Source organism: Canis lupus, chromosome 1 (genome assembly GCF_048164855.1).
Source record: "Canis lupus baileyi chromosome 1, mCanLup2.hap1, whole genome shotgun sequence".
Lineage (NCBI taxonomy): Eukaryota > Metazoa > Chordata > Mammalia > Carnivora > Canidae > Canis > Canis lupus.
This window is the reverse complement of record NC_132838.1, coordinates 64,252,116-64,275,823: the sequence shown is the minus strand read 5'-3', so window position 1 is coordinate 64,275,823 and position 23,708 is coordinate 64,252,116. Positions and strand designations below refer to the sequence as shown.

General features: G+C 35.0%; 1 protein-coding gene across 4 annotated transcripts in view; it reads right to left on the bottom strand.

The window, feature by feature from the left end:
• Window positions 1–23,708, bottom strand: part of NKAIN2 (sodium/potassium transporting ATPase interacting 2) — a 951,498-nt gene that overhangs the window by 497,261 nt on the left and 430,529 nt on the right. For all 4 annotated transcript variants that reach the window (XM_072832815.1, XM_072832800.1, XM_072832806.1 and 1 more), the window contains exon 2: window positions 6,291–6,428. In XM_072832815.1, the coding sequence (XP_072688916.1) occupies window positions 6,291–6,428 (138 nt within the window). The remainder of the gene's footprint in view (window positions 1–6,290; window positions 6,429–23,708) is intronic.

Here is a 23,708-nt window from a genome sequence, read left to right as displayed (position 1 = left end):
AGAAGAAAAATCAGGGAAGTCACACAGGTGAGCCTTGTCTGAAACTGCTTCATTGGTGTCTTCTTAATGCTGTGCCCTCACCTTCAATGGGAAGAAGGATGTGTATCAATTCACAAATCAATACACATGGAGCAGTACATGTAATATATTTTTTAAAAAATTGTAGTAAGGAAACAGAGTGGCCAAAAGGAGCTGTAGTTCTCAAAAAAAAAAAAAAAGTCAGAAATTACCATTTAAAACTTTAATATATGAACTAAATGAGTATTCAATTATTTTATTATTTTAAAAGAATGAGTAGGGATATAACAGCATAGTCTAATAGTTTATCATTCTTAAAATACCAGGAATAAAGATGAATGAATATTGGCTTCTTTTTCTAGCCATCGCAGCCCTATTTTGTCAAATTAGCGTTAACCACATTATTTTAATCTCTTGCTTTTTCGGTGACAAAACAGGAAACCATCCCAATCATTTCTATTCACTTAATTTTAGGATTAGCTATTGCAGTCTAAACTGATGTCATGGCAAACCTCTGCACTAGATAATAATAGTATACATTAATACAGATTTTACCAAAATAATATGGGTAATGCATAATATGGGTATTTTTTCAGTCACATAGACACAAATTCATCAATTCTTTGAAGCTCTTTACCAATAACAAATATAAGAAGAGATACTTTGTCCTTAATTAATATATAATTATATTAGATATAAATTAGACTATATATACAGATGTGTATTTATGTGAATTATCATCATCAAAATACTGATTGCTGTAAGAAGAGAAAAAACACTAAGTTACTCTTTCTGGAAATTAAGGATACCCTGTGATGCTATTCTTTTGTAAGAATAAAATATCCATCACTAAGGGTTTTCTGTTCTTAATTCCTGAGGCATGAGATCATTTCCTCATTAAATACAGAGCTAAAGACATAATCCTTGATAGAGGACAGCAGATCACAATTTAAAATCTAAATGCTCTCCAAATTGCGAATGCCATGATGGATTTTAAATTTGCCAGTAACTTAACAAAGTTTGTTTTCATTTGTTAGATAGATTGTGGCCTTCTGTACTGTATCCCTAAGAGGCAATTCAGTACAGGGGTTAAGGCATGGCTTTGGCAGTTAGAAGGACCTGGATCTATACATCCTAACTCTGCTATTTCCTAGGCACATGGGTTTGGACAAAAATTGTATGAAGTTGATGTAAGGTTCATAGGAATTGTAGAGGAAGATGGAGCATCTGTAGAGGGCAATGGAAGTAGTAAAAAAATGATTCTTATAAATATTACTGTGATCTTGGTATGCTGTCCTCTTCTCTGTTTTTATGAAATCAGAGTAGTGGATTTTTAGCTATTTTAAATTTATTTCTAGTTTTAGGACTAGGTTTCCTTGACCAAGCCAGTGGATCCAAACTAAATAAGGTATTTTCTGTGAAAATAACTTAAATAGGAGGAAATAGTGGAAGGGGTAAGTGAGGGAGGAAAGGAGAAAAGGATGTAAGGAAGATAGGAAAGAAGGTAGGAAGGAAGGAAAAAGAGAGAAATCTTTCTGACCATTACGGCAACGCATCCTCTAATAGTATCATCAAGAAAATTGCTGTGCTTCTAGCAGTTAGGATCTTACACACTCCTCAAATTACTTTAGACAACTTTTAGCAGTGCAATTTATTAACATTTTTTGGTCATTAATAAACTGAATACCCCAAATCACAGCCTGCCTGCCAGTATCTTTAGTCCTAATGAAGATGTGATGGACAATTCCATTTATGACATGAAGAAATGCTTTCATAGGAGGCCTTTGTATATATTCATTTATAAACTATTCTGCCAGAGTTAACTGGGCTTTTTTGGGGAGAGATAATGTTGTCAAGAATTATACAATACAGGCTTTCTATGGATCCTGGCTTTAGATTTCCTTTGCCTAGAATTGAAATCATCTATTTCATTTTCCTTCAACATGCTAAATTCCTTGACATGCCAGAGACCCTCAAAGGGTACTACTGAGTTCTTGTTCTGGTTACCTGTTTTAAATTTTTAAATATTATGGGACACCTGGGTGGCTCAGTGGTTGGGCACCTGCCTTTTGCCCAGGTCGTGATTCCATGATTCGGGATCGAGTCACACATCGGGTCCCTATGAGGAGCCTGCTTCTCCCTCTGCCTATGTCTCTCTCTCTCACGAATAAATAAATCTTTAAAAAAATTTTTTTAATAAAATTAAAAAATAAATTTTTAAATATTTCTTCACTCTTATGAGACAGAAGAGTAGTAAAAAAAACTCAATGAAGATTTATCATCACACTTTTCAAAATGGTATTTAAATTTTATAATTTTTTTTTTAAAGACAGACTGATTGGTTGATTTAAGAGACAGAGGGAGAGACACTGTGTGCAGGAGGGCCAGAGGGAGAAGGAGAAAGAGAATCTCTAGCCGACATCCTGCTGAGCACAGAGCCAGACATGGGGCTGGATCCCATAGACCCTGAGAGCACGAACTGAGCCCAAATCAAGAGTCAGACACTTAACTGACTGAGCCCCTAAATTTTATAATTGTAAAGCAATAGATGATACCATAAAGGTATAGGGAGTTTAACAAGAGAAAGGTAATAAACATCAAAATAAAAAATTATGACATTCATAGTATATCTTTACTATATGATTGATATATAAAGACTATTATGATAAACACTAAGACTCCAAAGAAAAGAATGAGCACAGATAAACACAAATCAAAAGAGAATCCCCCCAAAAAAGGATATAAAAAAGGAAAATGTTTAATGAACATATGAAAAAGTCCAACTTTGTCAAGATAAGAAATCCAATTCAAAACACAAATGACATTTTTTCTCCTATCAGATTGACAGATGTAAGAACAGATAATATTCAGGGTTAGCAAGAGTGCAGTAAAATAGACTCTGCTGTACATTTGTGGGAGGATAATTCAGTAAAATAATTTTGGATAGGTAATTGCCAATCATATCCTAAGAACCTTACAATTGTTCATGTTATTTAATTATACTGAAATATTTCTCCTAAGGGATGAAATCACAAATAAAGATGAGAGTATTTTTATGGGGATGATTATTTGGAATTATTTATCATAAAAAACATGGAAACCACACAATATATAACACCCCATGATATGTTATATATTATTATATAGTATGATAAATAATGATAGTGTAAAGGGTTAAATGAATATCCATATGAATTTAAAATTGTTTATATAATGTTAAAGAGATAAAGACCTTTTTGATGCTGCAGATTCTGACATGTTACGTTCACACATACACAAAGGAAATATGCAGAAATATTAATAACAACTTTCAATTGTGAATTTATGAGTTTATCTCTATTTTTAAACTGTTTTAAATTGTCTTTTAAATTGTTTTAAATTGTTTTATAATGCAAAAATAGAAAATGGCAAATAAAGAAATAATAAAGGCCTGCATATCTAGGGGAGAGAAAAATAAATTTCACTGTTCATATCTGAGTCTCCTGTGCACAAAAAGCCTTTGGAAATTACTTAAGTGCAGTGATTCATTATTGTTAGCTACAACTTGCCCCCAGCTATGCATTCTTCTGCTAACCACAGATTCTTCAATGATCAGAATTTCTGGTATCCATGATTCCATTCAAATTTCTTTTAATGGTAATCCCTTTTGTCATCTTTAGGCAAATTAAAAAACTTAATTCTATTTTTATGGTAAATTCTCTACTTTCCTGAATCAACTTCTGATCTTTAACATGGCATCATGGACATACCATTCCATTAATTTGATTATTCAGAAGTCTGTTATACAGAAAATCACAGAAATAAATAACTAAGCCAGAAATTGATATCAAAACTGAATGATACTATAACATAAACTTAAAACACAGTATTAATCTTGAGGAAAGGTAATGGGCGGGGGCCAGAAGGGCAGTGAGGAGACTCATTGAAGACAGGAAGAAGGACAGTAATTAAGTCATTTTTGAGGACTGGAGAAAAAAGGATTCATAATAAATTGCTATCAGAACAATCAGCTTGACCATTGGCTGCAATGGTCAGCTTGTGGGTCTGCCTAAGGGGATTTCTAAGCAAAGAGTGGACAGTGTTGTCACCTTTTAGCCCCACATAATATAATAATTGTAAGAGAGAAATGAGCTAAAGACAGAACAATTCCATTTTTAAGCAGAATTTAGAGAATGTTTCCCAACTCAGGACTTGGAGTGATGAAAAATCATGATTTCCCATTTACAGGCCTCCAGCTGGCAAAAGGTTTTCTAGGTAAGACACTGTCTCAAGGAAAAGATCAAATTCAGAATGCTGTTTGCAAGTCGAGATCAAGTAAAAAATGTAGCTCTAAGACACACAGTTAGGACCTCAGAAAAATTTCAGAGACTCTCTTGGCTATATAAAATATCTAACAATCTTAAAGGTGTCCTATGGCCTCTTAATCCTCAGCCCATGCTAGAGAGCACAGCCTGTCTTAAAAAGAATTGTGGGTATGTATCTTATTTAAAGGGATGGGATTGGGATTATAATTTGATACATAGAAATTCTGCAAAATCATTTTAAGAGTTGTAGCAGCCTGGAATAAAAGGGAAAGAAATGGTACAACCAATAGCTTAGAACACCTCATTCTATTTTTTAAATTGCTCGCCAGCCTATCATTAGTCTATACAAGTTAGTATCATTTCAAATAACAATCAGGAGAAAAATATCATAACTAACCTTTACTGACCACTTTTTAAGCACCAAGCATTGTGCTAAGGACATTTCAAAGAATATTCCACTTACTGCTCCAAGCAAACCTCTCAGTTTTTAAACCGTTCCAACATTTCGATCCACATCTAGATTTTTATTCTAACAACTTTATCAGAAATGGAGACTGCATATTTATAAGACTATACTCAGAGCAACATTATTTATACAAATAAAATCACAGAGGACCCTCAAAGTCTAATGAAAGAGAACAGTTAAATTAAGAATCTTTCCTATAATGTTTTATAATCAATGAACTGAAGCCTATGAGTCAATATCATTATTACTTTTATTTTAAAAGTAGGAGAACTAAAAATGGTAAGGTTGTGCTTGTCTAAAAAGTTTTTAAAAAATGGCAGACACAAGATTTAAATCCTGGTATTATGACTTCAGAAGACCGACTCCCAATTGCTGTACTATTTTCCCAATATTGATTCATATTACAATTTATATAAGAAAGTGAATGGTACTATCATGTCTTGTGTTTTAAAAAACTTCACACTGCAACAAAATGCATCGTACTTTTTACATAATTTACATGGCTATATACCCTTAAAAGGGACATGCACTCATTTCTGGGCATGCACCCAGAGGAGAAAGCTATGGCTTTCTCACTCATCCTTAGCCAGACAGTGGATCCCCTGGTCCAGCTGTCACCACATTGTCTGTTTCAGTACCAGTGAGCTTTATCTAGGTTCCAGATGACTGAGACAACAGGTCATAAGAGAGCATCTTTTATGTGAAGGAGGCCTTTGTGAAACATGAGAGGGCTTGCTGGTTTGTGTTGAATAAGGCTAGCTGCACTAGCTTATATATATTCCTTTACCACCAAATTGCTTTATAATTTTAAATAAATGCTTATAGACTTTTCCTTTGTCAAAAATAGAAGAGAAAAAAATGACGAGACTAAAAAAAAAAAAAAACTACATTAATGAAGAGCTATAGCTGAGATCTGAGGCACATACAAAAGTAAAAATTCTAAGTTATGGTTCCCATAGCAACTGCAACACAGTTGGATTTCACTTTTATGATAAGTAAGTTTAACTTGAGTAGAGATGCAAAATACTTCCTCTGAACCAAAAAAGAGAATTATGAAAGATATAGACTTTCAAATGTATCAAATATGAACCCCAATATATATAAATATGTTGACATCGAAATCATATGTTCATTTGTATTGATTTCAAACTATCCTTATTCAATTTATGAAATATGATTATTTAAAATGGGGGAAATTCCCATCAAAATCTGTTAAATCAAAGGGCATAATCTTATAGTTTGGAAATACAGGGGCATCATTCTGTTTTTAATTACAGCAGAATACTTGCTGGAAGTGCAATCTATAAAAATACAATCTGATTACATTCACTATCAAGTGTTTTAAAACTTGACATTTTCAATTACTGTAGATGTAATCTGAAACTAGGAAAACAACCCCACAGTACTTTAAGGAAAGGATATACATATAAATTTTCAAGACATTTGTAATTTGCATCTGTATCTCAATTTTTTTTTTTTAAAGAAGCAGGAAGGGTACTTACTCCTGTTATGTAACGAGGTCTATATTGAATAGTTCCAAATAAACCGAGAATGACGATAATAATATGTACAAAATTTGCCAGGATAGGTGCCCACTGATATCCAAGGAAGTCAAATATTTGCCTCTCCAGCACACAAACCTAGAACAGCAAAACAGGATATAGGTAAGCACAGTGCTGAGAGAGAGACAGGGAGAGAGAGAGAGATCACATCATGTAATTAGCAATTATAACTGTTAGTATATCTGGCATTTGTCTTAAACAGTGAGACTGACATTTTCAGGTAAATTTCAAAGAAATACTATGGAAGCTGTAGATCCATAGACAGCTATAATCCTTTTAGGGATGATTTTGTGGAGGCATCAAGCCATTTTCACAGGATATCATCTGTGCAGTCACAGGATAAATTATATTGTCATATGCACTGTCTAACACTTTAATTCATCAACCAGCAAGTTTGCAAAGTCCACACAAAGGGTTTGCTGTTAGGATCTGCTCAAATGTCATCATGCAAACTGGAAATAAAACAAAGGGGGTTGATGTAAAGGAAAAATAACTCATCAACAAGTCAACTGACCCGGATTCTGGACTTAGATCTGCCTCTAAACACCTCTAGTCTCCTAGCTAAGTTTTCTCTTCTTCGGGGTTCTGATTCCTCATTCATAAAATGCAGGACTTTGGCTAATGTCCAGGGTCCTTCTACCTCAAATAGTACTGAATCATAAATTAAACATGACTTTTTTTTTTTTTGTCATACCCAGTTACCTAAATAACCAGACAAAAGGGTGTGGAAAAATACATTAAAACAATGGGAAACAAAAATTAAAAATAAAGCATCACTGTTATAAAAGCAAGGAATTTAGGTCATTTCAAACTATCCTACATTCCTCTGTGCTTACAATTTTATAGTTAAGACACAGGTACAAATCTAAGGAGTGAGAGAAGAAAAACAAAACCAACCAACCAACCAGACAAACAAAAGCTGCCACGGTCCAGAAGTGCCATTTGATATTGAGAAGTAAAACTTGGATAACTAGCAAGTCTCTCATCATAGCTAACAACGCAAAAGGGGAATGGTGCATTCCACTCAGCTTTGTCCCTCCTGCCTGCCTGCAGGTGGAATGATAATCAACCGTTGGGAGTAAAACATTGTGAAAGGACCTGATGATATTCCACACAAAGATTCAACACTTCTTTCCCCCCAAGCCAGGCTTTAAAGGAGAAGGATTTTAAAATCCCTCAGATACTGACATCACTGTGCTTTAATGATATTTCTTGTTGGAAGGACATACTAACTCTCAAAATAGCGTGCTTTTCAATGAAATACCCGTAGCTCACTTTGAAGATTTCTTGAATGATCGATATTCCCAAGGCACTTCTTTAGTGGCACAGCACATTTTCCCATCAGGCATTTAAAAAGAAAATAAATTCATGACAACTGTTTGCACAACACGTCTGCTTCCCAAGGCACCCTGGGTACCACGTAAGTGCTGTAATGGCAATCCAGCTTACTCAGATCTTCCTTTTCACTTAGCCTTGGCGGTGATAATCAAGAGAGAGGATGTAGGTCTCTTCGACCCTGCATATTCTACATCCACAATACCCATCAGTGTTGCAAAAGTGGAATGCAAAGAACATTTCACATGACTCCAGATTCATAAACATTCAACCTCCTTCTGATGAAATGTTTCTTCAACTGCTCTCATGCAGTCAACACTTCACTTAGAGGAGACCCATTTGGGGTGTCAGGCAGTGTTCTGTATGCCTTGTTTTTGAATCCATTAATGGTACCAAAAAAGCAAGTGGTTGCTCTCAGGGCCCCATTGCTAATCATCTGTATAAGAAGCTCGCTCCAACATGGAACTCTCTATCTTGATCCTATGAATAAACAGTAAGTAGGAATGTAAACAGCAGCAAGAGGAATCTAAACTCTATAAATTCTGAGCGTCATAACTGTGGGGACACAGCAGGGAAAAAGTATAGAGGATGAAACGCATTAGTCAAACAGTGGGAATTCTCTCAATAAATGCGCCAATTATGGAAGAAAATAACACCATCGTTAATTATAAAAAATATATAGATGATAATATACTTGCTAAGTCTGCACGGCTAAATGAAGTTACATCAACATTTATTAGGCTTTTTTTTATGACAGAACTAATAGTTTCATCAAACATTACTTACAAGGCTATGCAGACTGAATAATGTGTGATTCTTCACTAATATTTCTGCTTTTACCCTGTTTTTGATTGGTCCGGCTAGCCATCATAAGTAGCGTTATCACAGGTCTTGTAATTTAGAGCTGGGACCAGAGAAGGGAAGATTTTGGGGATAATTCAGAGAGTATAATGGGAATAACACTATGTAGAAGTAGTTGCACCCTCTTCTAAGAATCCGCTTCCCACAAAAAGCATATTAACTATGGAATTACTGGAAGGGCTGGGGGGGGGGTGTTGTAGGTGGGAGGACATTAGTTAAAACACTTAGTATGTGATGGGCATTCATGCTAATCCCCCTGTATTACTGCATTGATGCTGCAAAAAACCCAGAGAGGTCAATATTATCTTACTATCTTATTTTTCAGATTAAGAAATCTAAGATGGAATACAGCTAAGGTGATTCTCCCAATGTCACAGAAGTGGTAAGTGCTAAAAAATAAAACAAATAAACCAACCCCAAAACATAGGTCCCTGAGGTGTGTCCTGACGTTGCAGACTTGGGACACACCTAGTACAAAACAAAAGCTTTCATAGTTTATGTTGTAGGCCCCCCATGCTGGTCCCAGGATATGTACTACCTTTTTACCTTACTTATTTTGGAATGACGTAAAGAATCTCTTTGATCATACCTTTCAATTCACGACATTAGTCAAGGCAAAGGTCCTGTTTTCACTTTATTTTATTTTACTATTTGCCTCCTTCAATCCATGTTCTCAGTGTTATTCTTCTTTCTCCCATTAGACCCTCTGGAATACATTTGCGTTATGTCCTTTCCATACTCGGCATACAAATCTATGTACACGGCCTCAAAAGACTTACACAGATCTTCCTTGACTAATAATGGGGTTATGCCTTGATAAACAGGTTGAAAATATCATGTCAGAAATGCATTTACTACACTTCACCTACCAAACATCCTGACTTAGCCTGGCCTACCCTGGATGTGCTCAAAACACTTCTGTTAGTGATCAACAGGGCACTGTCATCTCACATGAAGCCAATTTTATAATAAAGTGTTGCATATCTCATGAAATTTACTGAATATTGTACTAAAAGTGAAAAACAGAATAGTTCTATGGGTACAGAATAGCTGTAAGTGTGTACTGGTTGTTTACCCTTGTGATCATGCCGATACCTGGGAGCTGTGTGTGGGTCCCTGCCTCTTGCCCAGTGTAACTAGAAAGGATGGTAGTGCCACGGCAGGAGTCTGGGAAAAGATCCAAATTCACAATTTGAAGTAACTTTCTACTGAATACGTATTGTTTTCACACCATTGTGAAGTCAAAAAATCTCAAGTCAAACCATCGTAATGTTGGGGATTGTCTGTACTGCTGCTGTTTCTATGTGCCATTTCCATATAAAACGTCTTATGGAATAAGACTCTTTCATGCTTGTCTGTTTTGCTATAAATAAATTTTGTTCTTGTGTTTGGCTTCTAAATAGTAGTCTATTATTAATGCAAAATTTAGTGCTTTCCACAAAGAATTATGTTCCCTTATAAGACTATTATTTATGAAGATTCTATTTGTTAACATAAATAGAAGCTAATCTTTATCACTTATTATTTCTGCATCTATTGAGATAATCACTTTATTCCTTTCTTTTATATCATTACTGTGATTGTTTATATTGATAGTTTTTGCCATGTTCCATTATCCTTTGCTTCCCGGGAAAAATCCTTACTTGAAATTTAGTATTATTTTTACCACAGTTTCAGTTTGGGTTAAATAAAAATTTATTTGCAGTTTTGTATTGAGACACTGACCCATAACTTAATTATCTTTTTCTCTCTTTCTTTAACTCTGTTATAGAGTTTGCAACAGCCTTAAAACATAAGGTACAATGTTCATTTAAGTACTTGACAAACTTTGAAGAAAACCTCAGTCCTATTCTCTTTCCCAAAAACAATTGTTGTTAATTTGGGGAAGTACTATAAAGTACATAGCTTTTCCGGAAAAATATTATATGTGCCTGGCGGCATATAGGCATATATCTGTCATATACGTGTAAGAAATTTTTTCACATCATTTTATTTACATAAATAGGATCACAATGTAGGTATGGGTTTTTTCCCTTGTACTTTATGATGTTTGTGGGTGTTTCTCTACATTAGCACATCCTACATGTATAGATCTACCTCTTATACCCTTATTTAAGCATTCCATTTTAAGAGATATTCCATTGGTTTTTAGTTTTTAACTATAACGTTCCTAGTGCATTAAACAACCTTGTGTATGTGTTGGCACATCCATAGGCTAAATCCCCAGATGTGAAAATGCTGAAAATTCAGATCTCAAAATCCATAATATTATTACTTAACACACACACACACACACACACACACACACACATACACACACACTATTTAAACACGAAAATGTGGGATGCTTGGGTGTCTCAGTGGTTGAGTGTCTGTTTTTGGCTGAGAGCATGATCTGGGTCCTGGCATCGAGTCCTGCATCAGGCTCCTGCAGGGAGCCTGCTTCTTCCTCTGCCTGTGTCTCTGCCTCTGTGTGTATGTGTCTCTCATGAATAAATAAATAAAATCTTAAAACATGAAAATGACTCCTCTCTTTTGCATTGCAGCAAACATGAATTTTAGTGGTCATTGTTTATCTAGCAGAGTAAACTTAAACTGAAAAAGTTTTCAAAAACCTTTCTCATAAGTACATTGAGGAAAATTCATCTTATTAACAATGACTACAAATAATCATAAAAAGCACCTGTGAAATGTCTTTAGGATAAATATATTTATTGACTTTTCAAACTGGAAGACACTCACTCCACACTCTTCAATGTAAATCTGCGAAAACTGGGCCCAATTAAGTAAATAATTTGCTAAATTAAGTTTGACCCCTTAACAGAGTATTCAGTCTGAAACAAGTGCACTTCAAATGTTTGCATAGCAAATTGAGAATCGTTCATATTTCCTAGGTAGCTATTGCTATTTCACTTTATTAACAAGGCAATTACATGTGCATGAACACTTTAAAATATTTTTCAAAGCCATAACAGGATGTTTATAGCTAGTTGTTTTCAACTGGTGGGAATCGGTTTCCTTGAGACACTACAGTTTGCTAATAATTACTAAGATTTCTTAATAAATTTTCCTCCCAAATATTTCTAAAATTTTATGTCCCTAAGTGTGACTTGTAAGTTGTTATAATTAATATGCAATAAAACTTATACGCAGAATTTGAGAGGAAAAATAGGCTTTTTATTCTATTGTGGTAGAACACAGGTTCCTTGGTTTAAAAATAAATTAAAAAGAAACAACCAAATTGTTTCCAGAGCTAAATTATAAATTGAAATTGAATTTACCTATGGTCATGCTTGTTCCCCCCTGTACCCTCCCCGCTCCACTGTCCTCACTCTCCTTCAGAAACCCAAGCTTTCAGACTGTATCCACTCTCATGTCTCTGAGGAGAGAGAAGATAGACTGGGAGTCCCCCTGCATTGTCCAACTGAACTTCAGGGAAATGGCAAAGCTCATCAAAAGTTAATAAAATACCGAGGTGCCTGGGTAGCTCGGTTGGCCAATCAACTCTTGGTTTCAGGCTCAATGCGGAGTCTGCTTCTCCCTGTTCTTGTGCTCCTCCCCCAGCATACGATCTCTCTCTCTGTCTCTTATAAATAAATGAATGAATAAATGAATGAATGAATGAATAATCAATCTTTTCAAAGAGTCAATAAAATACAAATTGTGTAATTTCAGGAATTGAAAAAGAAAGGATTTGCATTTTAGTCCTTTGCAGGACAAGGTAACAAACGAAATCAACTGTTACAGCCTAAAAAGTAGGAAATACTATGGGAAATCATGATTAACATTGAGATGGGCATAACAGTTCCTGTAATGGGTCCAAAGTTCTTATTTCACCCATGGGACTATGAAAGTTTACATAAACGTCCAGACTGAAGCTCTCTTGGCCATCTGTCAGAGTTTTGTCAACAGAAAGTGCTGTGATTTTTCCTTCGTGCCAATCAAGTATGGTCAATTCCTCGTTCCCAGTTGTTCTACCTTTTGTTTCTTGCCTCATAGAGCATGTAACACTGAAGGAGATAAGGAAACATTTCTGATCGTGTCTCCTTGCTCCTTATAGGACTTTGCTCTTTCTATCCTTGCTCTGAGATCTTGTCTTGGATTCATAGTCTCCTGTGTCTGACTCTCTGGTACATCTTCTGTTTCTTGGTTGTCTGCCCACTTTGGTAAAGCTGCCAGTTCTTATGTCTATATTTATTCACTGTATCTCACCACACTAGATCTCATCTATATTCTACTTACCCTCTCCTGCAGTCTCCTATGGTGCATTGCAATCTTGAACATAATCTAGACTGTCTGCTCCAGAATCAGAAAGGATGCCTTATATGGGTTTCTCTTCTTTTTAAGCCAATCCTCAGGAAAGCTGTAAGGACTTGAGAGCTTTTCTGGGTCTTTAGGATACTGCTGAGGTCTTTATGATATTGTTTAAAACACCAGAGTGTCTCAAAGCAAGACTCTTTATGAATAAGATTGATGATGCTCCCTGATTAAGATTCTCTGTGTTATTCACAGTGGACAAGTGAGAACATATATGCCAACTTTTAAACATTATCTGTAGGAGGTACACTAGACACAAATCTTTCATCTCATCAAGAGAACTGATTCAAATATAAAATGAAGAGAATATTGAAGTAGGGTCTATAATAATTGAAGTAGGGTCTATACTAATTGTACATGTAAGATACGGACAGAGCCAAGCACAGAGCTTTGTTTGAAAAGTTTTATTAACTCTTGAGTAATTGCAGTTTTCAAATGTGTGTGTGAGTGTGTGTGTTTGTGTGTGTGTATGTGTTGGGGTGTTTATTCACTAAGGGGACAAAATAAAATTATAAGGTGTTTGGTAAAGTATTGGGTCGCAAATAATAATTTACCTTATTTCAATTAAACTAAGGATTTTCTGTCTCCTCCCACATAATTGCTTTCCTTTAAATACAAAACAAAGGAATAAGCCACAAGAATAAATAACAAAAATACCACCAAAAGGAGATCTGGTCTTAACGGCTTCAATTATAATAGAAGTCAACATGTCTTAGTGGTTCAGAACTCAAGTCTTAGATCAGAAAGTCATGTTTAAAATCTTACTCGGAATGTGACCACAGAAAGTCACCTGATCTCTGTGAACCTCAGTGTCTTCATCTGTAAAATGGGGACACTGTGGTACATAGCTCTTAAGATTTGCAGGAAGATCAAAGTAATAATGCATATAATTATTATAAAGCTTAGGTTGCATTCTAAGATGGATGCTAATTAATTTATATTTTAACAACACGTAACATGTTTAGACCCTGGTATTTTAGTACAAATATTCTATATAGACCAATAGTCTTGCCAGAATATTTCAGTTAGAGATGACTAAATATTTCTTATTTTATTGGTCACAAATGCAAATTATAATATGGATAGCCTCAAATATCTGGGGGGGTGTTCTTCCTCAGTGAATGTTTTCTTGCCTGATTCAACGCTCCATGTTTCCAATCTGCTATACTACTATGTAAAAAAACAGACTTCAAATATTGCAATTTTTCATATTTTTTTCTTTCTTTCTTTCCACCTTATTTAAAAACCTGTATCTCCATACAGTTAAGCACAGTAAAGATTTTCAAGAAAATAATAATTTAAAAAAATAAAAATAAGTTTATTTGGGATAAACTCAAAGGAACTAAATAAAAGAAGTGTTTATTATTTATGTGTTTTACAGAAGTGTATTTTCTTATAAGCTGCATTACTGAAACAGTCCATGGCATTTCTTCACAGATTTTTATTGAAATATAGTCAATCACTTATTTCTGAGGTTAAATTATGAGGGCTATTTAATTGACCCACATAAGAGTCGAATATTATATTTCAAGACTTTTCCCCATTTTGTGTAATAATGGCATTTATATATAATTCTGCATAAGCCAGCTAATATCCTAGTTGTTGTGATAACAGAATCATTTATTACTTCTCACAGCTGTTCATTCTGCATAGTAATTTATAACCACTTCATAGTTAACATTCATGCTATCAAGAGACAAGTTGATGACTAGCATATTATACTAGATTTTTAAAAATATATTATTTGAAAAAGTAGTACAGCAAATTGACACTAGAGCACAAAATAATATTGTTTGTTGTTGAATTGAACTTACCAACTCATATAACTGCCTCATCTGTACATTCATATGCCAAATTGTGTGTGTGTGTGTGTCTGTGTGTGTGTGAGAGAGAGAGAGAAATCACTACATATTATTTGATATTCCGTAGTGGGGATTTAACATTTTTTTTGGGGGGGGATTTAACATTTTTAACTCAATATCTCCATATCATATAAATCGCAGCCCTCTGATTGAATAGTGAGTATGGATTCTGATACAATAATTATTAAAAGTTGAGTGCTTAGTATATCTCAGGCATTATGATAACGACTTTAATATGTTATTTTAGTTCATGCTTACTTTTATATCATGCACTCTGCAATGATTGTCTCTCATTATCTTTACTATACAGATGAGGAAATTCATATCATGACCAAGATCATGATTATCAAGCTAGTCATTCTAACTTCAATGTCCATGTTTTTTAGCCACAAACTATTTACAACACATTAAAATGTACTAGAACCATAATATACTAGAACCTTATGTTGCTGCTTTCAAGAACATTGGGGCATCATTTCTACTTTATTACCAAATATTTCCCTAATTTGATAAGCAAATAACATAATAGGTTCTTTGTACAAGATAAAAGATAAAAAATATACAGTAATATCTTTTTATAATATAGCTCTATGGCTTGTAAACTCACATAATTATGATAACCCTATAAAATAATCATCATTATAACTATAACTCTATTTCTACAAATTGTATAATTCCCTCTATAGTCAAATTTACAGTTAGGACAGAACTCTTTTGGAAATAAAATAAGCTGAAAGTTTATAGCATTGCTGCAGTTAATAGACTAGTAATCCTGCAAAGTGTCAATAAAATGACATCTATGTAGACTTGTGCCATGAAATGATTCCACACCTAAGTAGGCAAATTTTCATTTATTAAGTTTAAGGTCTCCCTGTACTCATATAAATGAACGAAAAAGATCACAGCCCAGGTCCTCTTGGTAGATGGATCAGTGTTTTGGTTTTCCCACAGAGTCTATAATAATTTTACTCAATGGAAATCTAACCTCTCAGAAGAATCAGAACACGTCAAAATGACAGCCGTTCTAGGTAGTTTTCATGGCTCACACAACGCACATGACAGGTATGAATTAGAAAGTTTAATGCATCCATTTGACCTTGAAATTTCCAGTATCACCACAACAGAGTCTCAACTCATCCAAGCTCAAGCTAATACACAAATGGGATAAATATTTATAACATAGGGAGAAACTCCTCAAAGTGCAGAAGACCATGGCCACGGACTTTTGAATCATATCTACAAGCACTGATGGCAATATTGTAAGTGCTGGGAGATGCAAAGCACTGTCGGAAAGCACCAGTGAGAAGTGGGATTGGGAATTGGTGATGAGATGAATCAATTTTCATGTTGTCTGGCAGAATTAGTATTACACTGCAAGATATCTAATATCTGAAATGGTTCTTAGGGCAGAGATTCTCAAAACTCTCAAGAGGGCACAGGTATAGCTGTTCAAATGACACCCCTGCTATGGATCTATCTATCTGGTTCTGATCCATTTCCAGATCTCCTACTGCTCATGCAGCAGGTGTACACAAAAAATCACCATGTGGCTAATATGACTAATATGCAGAAAAACAGATGAGAGATGGGTTGACTATGTTTTAATAAAAGACTTCAGAAACTGGGCAAAATAAGCTGCTAAGTTCATTATCAGCATCATATATTTGGTCAGCATAGACTTTAATTTTTTTTTAATTCATCAAGAGAGCTCAGTAAAAGACAAATAACAAAAATAGCTTGCAATATTCTTATTTTCGTGTATCATATGGTATTCCTTTCTCATACCAAATGACTTTCTCTAGAGAAAACTCTATTGCTATTTTTTAATAGCACAATCCTATTAAACATATTAAAGCTGCCATCTGGAAAATTTCAAATTTGTCAACTAGGTAAAATGCAGATATATATATATATATGATTTTTTTTCTGTGAAGCTGATAAAGAGTCCAAAAAGATGCCACATATATCATTATCAGAGAAGCAAAGTCTAGGGAGCCTTCAGTTTGGGTCTTAATAAATACTTCTTATCTTTGTATAGATTTTTCTTTTGTGAATTCAAAACTAGATAAAATGCCACTCCAATACTCCTGCCCTCCCCCATTTGAGGCAGTGAATTAATAATTTTGTTACTATCGCTGGTGCTCCTTGCTAAGCAGATGCTGAGTATTTGCCAGGACGGGAGGTGGACACATGCGTACTATCTCAGGGAACAGAGGTGGACATCATAATGTCCTGCACTCCAGTGTCTTCTCTGTCTCCTTTTCCTCCCTTCTGTCCTCCTCAAATGAAGGCACTATTTCTTTGACTACAGCAAGGCAGCCATATGGAAGACGTCAATCAAATCTCTCAAACTCTAGGTTACGTCTCTTTCATAAAATTCAATTTCATAAGGATAGGAGATGGAATGACAGCCTCACTTACTCTCACTGCTAAAGGCCAATCAAGAGTTGAAATGAAAGCAGAAATGTTATCAAGATCACTCCCATGTACTGGCAGTCACTGTAGCAGTGGGTTATATCAGAAATTGCAAAGAGGAATACAATACCATTTCAGATGGCTACAGGAGCATTTTAGAATTTGTCATAAGATATGCTATTTCTGGCATGGAAAAATACCATGTCTTCTGTGCCCTTTAAAGTAACCATATTATTGAATTCAACACAGATATGGAGATGCTGTTCTGAAAAGAGGCAGTCATAATATTTGTTTTTCTGTTGACAGAATGTCTGTGGCTGTCCATGGGTGAATGTAATAAGAGGTGATATTCTCTATCAGCTTTAGGAGCTCTACCATAGACTCCATTAATGTAGCATAGATAACTGGTACAGGCTCAAAATGACAAATTCTGTTGGGCTATGAAATGTATTTCATACCTTAAACTTGAAAATCCAAAGCATCACAAGCACTCCTAAGTCATACACATGGTTTCTCTGTCCTCATGCACACCGATTTTATATAATACTATTACTATTCCTAGCACTATTCTAAGTATTTTACAGGTATGGGCTTATTTAATGAGGCAGGCAATACTACTGTCTCCATTTTAAAGATGAGAAGACTGAGGCAGAGATTAAATGCCCAAGCTCACTTCGCCATCAATTGGTTGAAGATGACTTGTTAGAATCCAAACTTTGAACTATAATCATGTTCTCTCCCAAGTCATATTATAAATATACATACATATATAATACATGTCTGTACAGAACATATGTGTGTATATATGTAAGATGTTACAGATACAAATATATGTACACATGACATACTTCGATACACTATGTTTCAAGAATATTTTCTTTTTAGTTTCATGTACTCATCATACCATTTCTTTTCAGTGGTTCATTAATACATTGCTGAAACCACACAAAAATTGCCTAAATTTTTTTTTTTTAAGTAATGGAGTTTTCTCCACTATATGTAGCCCTCAGCATGGTACCACATTGCTGCAATGCTTTCAGTCTGGTATCTTCCAGTGATACGCATTTTCGTTCCATTGGCATGGGGAATAAATTGGTCAATATTTCTGAAGTGATACTACCATCTGGAGAGAAATTTAAAAAGGCTAAATATTGTTTAGGAGGTCCAATTTACTTATGAGCCAAAAGCACTGAACCACTATGTCCCATTAGTCCCAAAATTATATATGTTTATACAGATCTAGCTATAAACACAGACTTGAACCTGGTTATGTCAGTTGTACTCATAACGTATATCACTGCACAATTTAATTATTACGTATACAATTAACTTATGAGTGCAAAAATACAGCTTTAAGAAACCCCTAAGTTTAGCATATTAGAAAGACTACATTAAGGCATAAAAGTGAGTTTCTATTTTTTTAAAGATTTTATTTATTTATTCATGAGAGACACATAGAGAGGCAGAGACACAGGCAGAGGGAGAAGCAGGCTCCCTGCGGGGGGCCCAATGTGGGACTCGATCCCTGGACCTGGGATCACACATGGAGCTGAAGGCAGATGCTCAAACACTGAACTATCCAGGCGTCCCTAAAAGTGAGTTTCTAAAGGACAGATGAAAAACAACGATAAAAATATTAAAGGAACCTTTGCCCAAATTATTTTACAAGTCTTTGAGTTCCTATTCCATTGTAAAGAAACCAGTACATAAAAATTCATAATTAATAAATTATGGATTTCTTATGCAAAAAGAACATGTCAAACTCTAGCCACTGAGTCCACACACAAAGATGAGTCCTTAGTCCTACACCAACAGAATAGTCTTTTGCAGTTTGAGTTAAAATAAAATGTGTCAGGTATGCATGTATCACTATTTTATAATTCACCCCTTTACAAAGGTTTTGGATTAACTGACCTAGTGTCTAAAGAGATTTACAGTGTGTCATCAATTTGGTAGCAAACTCATTTCTTGTAATTTTGTGTATGAAACAAGTAATATACCCACTGCTTTATACCATAATCTAGAGCACTGAAATGATTCCATAGATCTTAATTCATGATATTGTTTAGGAAGGATAAATACTGACCATTATCTCACACCCTGGAGCAAATAGGAGCCAGAAAAGTGCCAACAGTCACCAGGCTTACTTTCCTTTAGGCAAGTGGTTTGAAGTTATCAATTATTTTTCCGTGATTCCATAAATAATTAACCAGGACTCTCCATTCATTTGCTATGCGCTTGACAATCTCAGCATGAGCAACAGTCAGGTTCTAGAGCTATGTTATTTTTTTTAGAGTTCTGACAGTAATCTGACCTTTTCCAAATACATCATAAAAACTAGTTTATTGGCAAAGCTTCCTGAGATTTAACATTTTCCTAGAGTTCGAAGTTCCAAAGAATGCCAAAATGCCCATGGTATCTACATAATTCCCTTATAATTAGGTTGAAATTTCTTGATTTTTTTTAAGTATGCTAATCAGAGAAAAGAAAGAAAGGCTTGCAGATGATGAGCAAGTTGCCCCTTCTTCTTGTAGTTTAAGGATACAGTAGTTAAAGCCAAGAATTGTGCGTGCATGTGTGTGTACAGTGACACGGATATATACAGAGTCCCTGATATAAATACAGTCAGAAGCCCGCTACATCTCAGCCATGTAATAGAGTTTTACCCAACAGAGAGATCCTACTCAAAAATTCTATAGAAAATTTATAAGGAGTTATTTGTCAATAAAAATCTTCAAACTTTTTCTTCGTATAAAGTATCATTATGAGCAGTATGGGTCACAGGTTATGACTTTGATTCAAAAAGATATTAAATTATGAAGAATATATTTTCTTCACATGTGAACAATCAAGTCCACAAAATAAAACTTACAGCCGGGTGTCAAAATCATGGTTTTCCCTGCTTTGCCTTTTTAATCTCTTTGTTTGTTATGGCGATTGTTTATATTTTGTTTGTTTTCTTTAATTCTCTCTGACTGGCTTCATTTGCTTCACTGACAATCACATTTCACATTTCACTTTGATGGAAACCATGTCAGTCTGAGACCCCCGTCCCCGGGTTCCAGCTGAGCTCTGCCAAGCTCACCATTGGTCATGCAGCTTTTACTGGCGTGTTGTCACCATGGTGTTGCGCTCTCGTGCCACTTTCTCACTCCCCGTTCGTTCTAAGGGGGTTGAACACCGTGCTGGCCTAGCAAAGTCTAAACCCTCATAGGTAATTACAGTCCTGTAAATGCATAGAGAATCAAGGCACATCATGGTGGGAATTAGAAATCAGCCTAGTTAGAAAAGCACAATCTACTAATTACTTGCACTGATGGTTTTTCTGGAAGAAAATAAGCATGGGCCTTTTGATAAAAGGCAAATAAAATTGCCTGAACTCCCTTCTGTTATCTCATTTCAAAACAAGTTGATAATTTTAGGCTGTTTTAATGTATCCATTCTGAAAGTTCTAAGTTTGAATTGTACTTTAACATCGGGTATGTTTTACAATAGTGATATGCAGTAGAAGTCCTGCATTAAACTCATGTTAACTAACTTGGCATACAATAGTATTAGACATAAACTATAAAAAATAGTATATTTATGTTTTAATATACCTAACTATGATCATTTTAAAAGTGTAAAATATTCCAAAGTTTGTAATTTTGGAAAGAATCTTGGATCAAGACATTTTTTTCTTATCATTCACAAACATGAACCTAAAACATAGGCATGATTTAAAGTTTAACTATCATAATGGAAATTATGTAGGCTGCGTTTCTAATAATTTTAGCATAGTTGAGTGAGGTTACTTAAAAATAACCAAATACCATATGATTTTACTTGTATATGGAATCTAAAAACAAAGCAAACAATTGAATAAAAAAGCAGAAACAAATACATACAGAGAACAAACTGTATGGTGGTCAAATGGGTGAAGGGGAGGGGGATGGGCAAAATGGCTGAAGAGCCGTAGGGGGTATGCTTCCAGAAAAATACCTGAACACACTAGCTGGCACATAAAACTCTAAACACTACCAGAGCACCCGGTGGCTCAGTCAGTCAGGCATCTGACTCTTGATTTCAGTTCAGGTCATTATCTCAGAGTCATGCCCATGTCAGGCTCTGAGCTGAGCATGGAGTCTGCTTGAGATTCTTTTTCCCTCCCCTCTATCCCTCTCCGCACTCTTGCACTGTCTCTTTCTCTAATATAAAATAAAATATTATTGATATTGCATATTAACCAACATCACAGAAGATATATATTTTTAAGATAGCAACTGAAAAGTGAAAACTATATTTTAAGCTGGATCTATTCATGAGTTTACTGAATGGTAACTCTGTGAGGCAATGGACATGTTAATCAGCTTGATTGTAATAATCATGACACAAAGGATACTTATCTAAAAATACCATGTTGTTCATCTTAAACATATACAATTTCTTATTTGTCAATCATATCTTAATAAAGCTGGAGAACTAAGAACAAAAAATAATAAGAATTCAAAAAAGTATAAAAATAATAAGGTGCTCCAACCTGCTGTTTCAGCATTCATTCTCACTGGGGGCTCAACTCATTGTCAATTTCCTGAAACGTCTTTTCTCACATTCCACAGTGTAATTGAGATTCAGTGGTATTGGGGATTTTATGCCTATTTTATAGAGGAATTTCATCAGAAGTAAATGGTTGGTTGGAATAACTAACTATAGATTCTTTTTTTTAATATCAGACTTAGTTCTAATTAGGTAAGTAACTAATGATTGCCCTCACAAATCAAACTAGGATTTGGAAATGTATGAGCACAATGTTAATAATCCTTAATCGATATTAAATGTTTCATGTATCTTTGCCAATTTTATCACTGGACACATTTTAGAGTTGACTTGAGTAAGAGATCTCCCAACTGGGGCCCTGAAGGAAGGAAAGGTGGTGGTGAATACAGAAGCAGCTGCCCAGGTGAGGTATTTGCATACTAGAAGCTGCGGAATTTATGATCTGAAAGGAGAGTTTAGGCAAGTTGTTAATAAATAAAAGTTGAATTGTAATTTTAATATACAACTCCAATTTTGAAAAGCTTCTCATTTCACTTCCCTCTGCCATACACAGAAGTTGATATTCTGAAAATAAAAAGAAACTTTTACTCTGTGAAGCTGTGATGCCTCAAACTCCTAGAAACTGGGGAAATGCAGTGCACTGAACTTAAAACTTCAAAGGCGACAGGAAATAGTAGTTGGGTCCTATCCACGGGGTGATCTCTCTCCTTTGCCCTACACAAAGAAGACAGATTTTTATCAGCTTCTTCCCAACATTCCTGAAAATGCATCTGAGAGCTGCAGCAAATTGCCATTTTCCATTGCATGCACATCACAGGCGATAAACATCACCCACGATGAACCACTTGATAAAGCATAGATGCCTATCACATTTGAATTTTCTTATTGACCAAGTGATATTGTGCACATCCAAGGAGGGGTATGACAAAGAGCTACGTGTCTTAAAGAACCATGGTAAACATACAACATTTGTTAAGCCGGCAGATGGTGTTGTCACCGGTTATTATAAACAAATGAAAAAAAAAAACACAAATAGACATTGCAGGATAGATTATATGATTTATAAACCAGTTGTAATGTTGACCTTATCTGGGCTGTTAGTTTGATGGAAGGCTGGGAATTAACAACATGATCCATTTTGTTTTCTTCTCAACAAGAAGTGCAACTTTGCAAAATGTACGAATGTGACCATATTATGAAACTGAGTCTGCAGAGTACCTCTTTGATTCACAGGTGGAAATGTAGGCAGAGAGTTGTCTCTGCAGAGCAAGGACAATGAAAAAACGCTGTCAATTACAGATGATACTTTCCAGCTTTGGAGTGCAAAATGTCAGTTTCTATGTATCCCACTGGTTGTTTCAGATCCTTCCCAATCTTCTGAACTCATAGCAAACAAAAGAGAATGGGAGCATCATGATTCATGCTTTTAATAAGTCTAACAAATTCAAACTCCATTAATAGACATTAATTGCAAATCCTTTTTTCGCTCATTGTCTATGACCTATTATATGTGTATTTAATATGCAAATATATGAAATGCCATGATTAGCCATCAGAGTTAAATCCTAGAAGTCTTAGTATTTATATTTATTAAATGAGTATCATCTAATATGATACTAATATTATGAGTTTATAACTCAGGGGTTTTTATGATGTTTGAATGGAATATTAATGATAGTAAACTACATTTATTAAGTGGTTATTATGTGCCCATTATGCATGTTTATATGCATTGATGTAATACTTACACTTCTATATGTAGATGTCATCATCATGTCCATCTTATAGAGGAAGAAACTGAAATCACTGAAGAGTTTAGTAACTTGCACAAGGCCATGGAGATCAGAAGTCAAATCCAGACAATCAGGATCCAGAGTCCATTTTTCCAGCCACAAAACTATATACAGATATCTCATGCTACTTTGTTACTAACTTAACTGGTTTTCCAGTCTTTGGTCTTTTCCTTTTCTAATCCATCCTCCATCTGGCACCAAAATGACCTTTTGAAAATACAATCCTAACATATTATTTC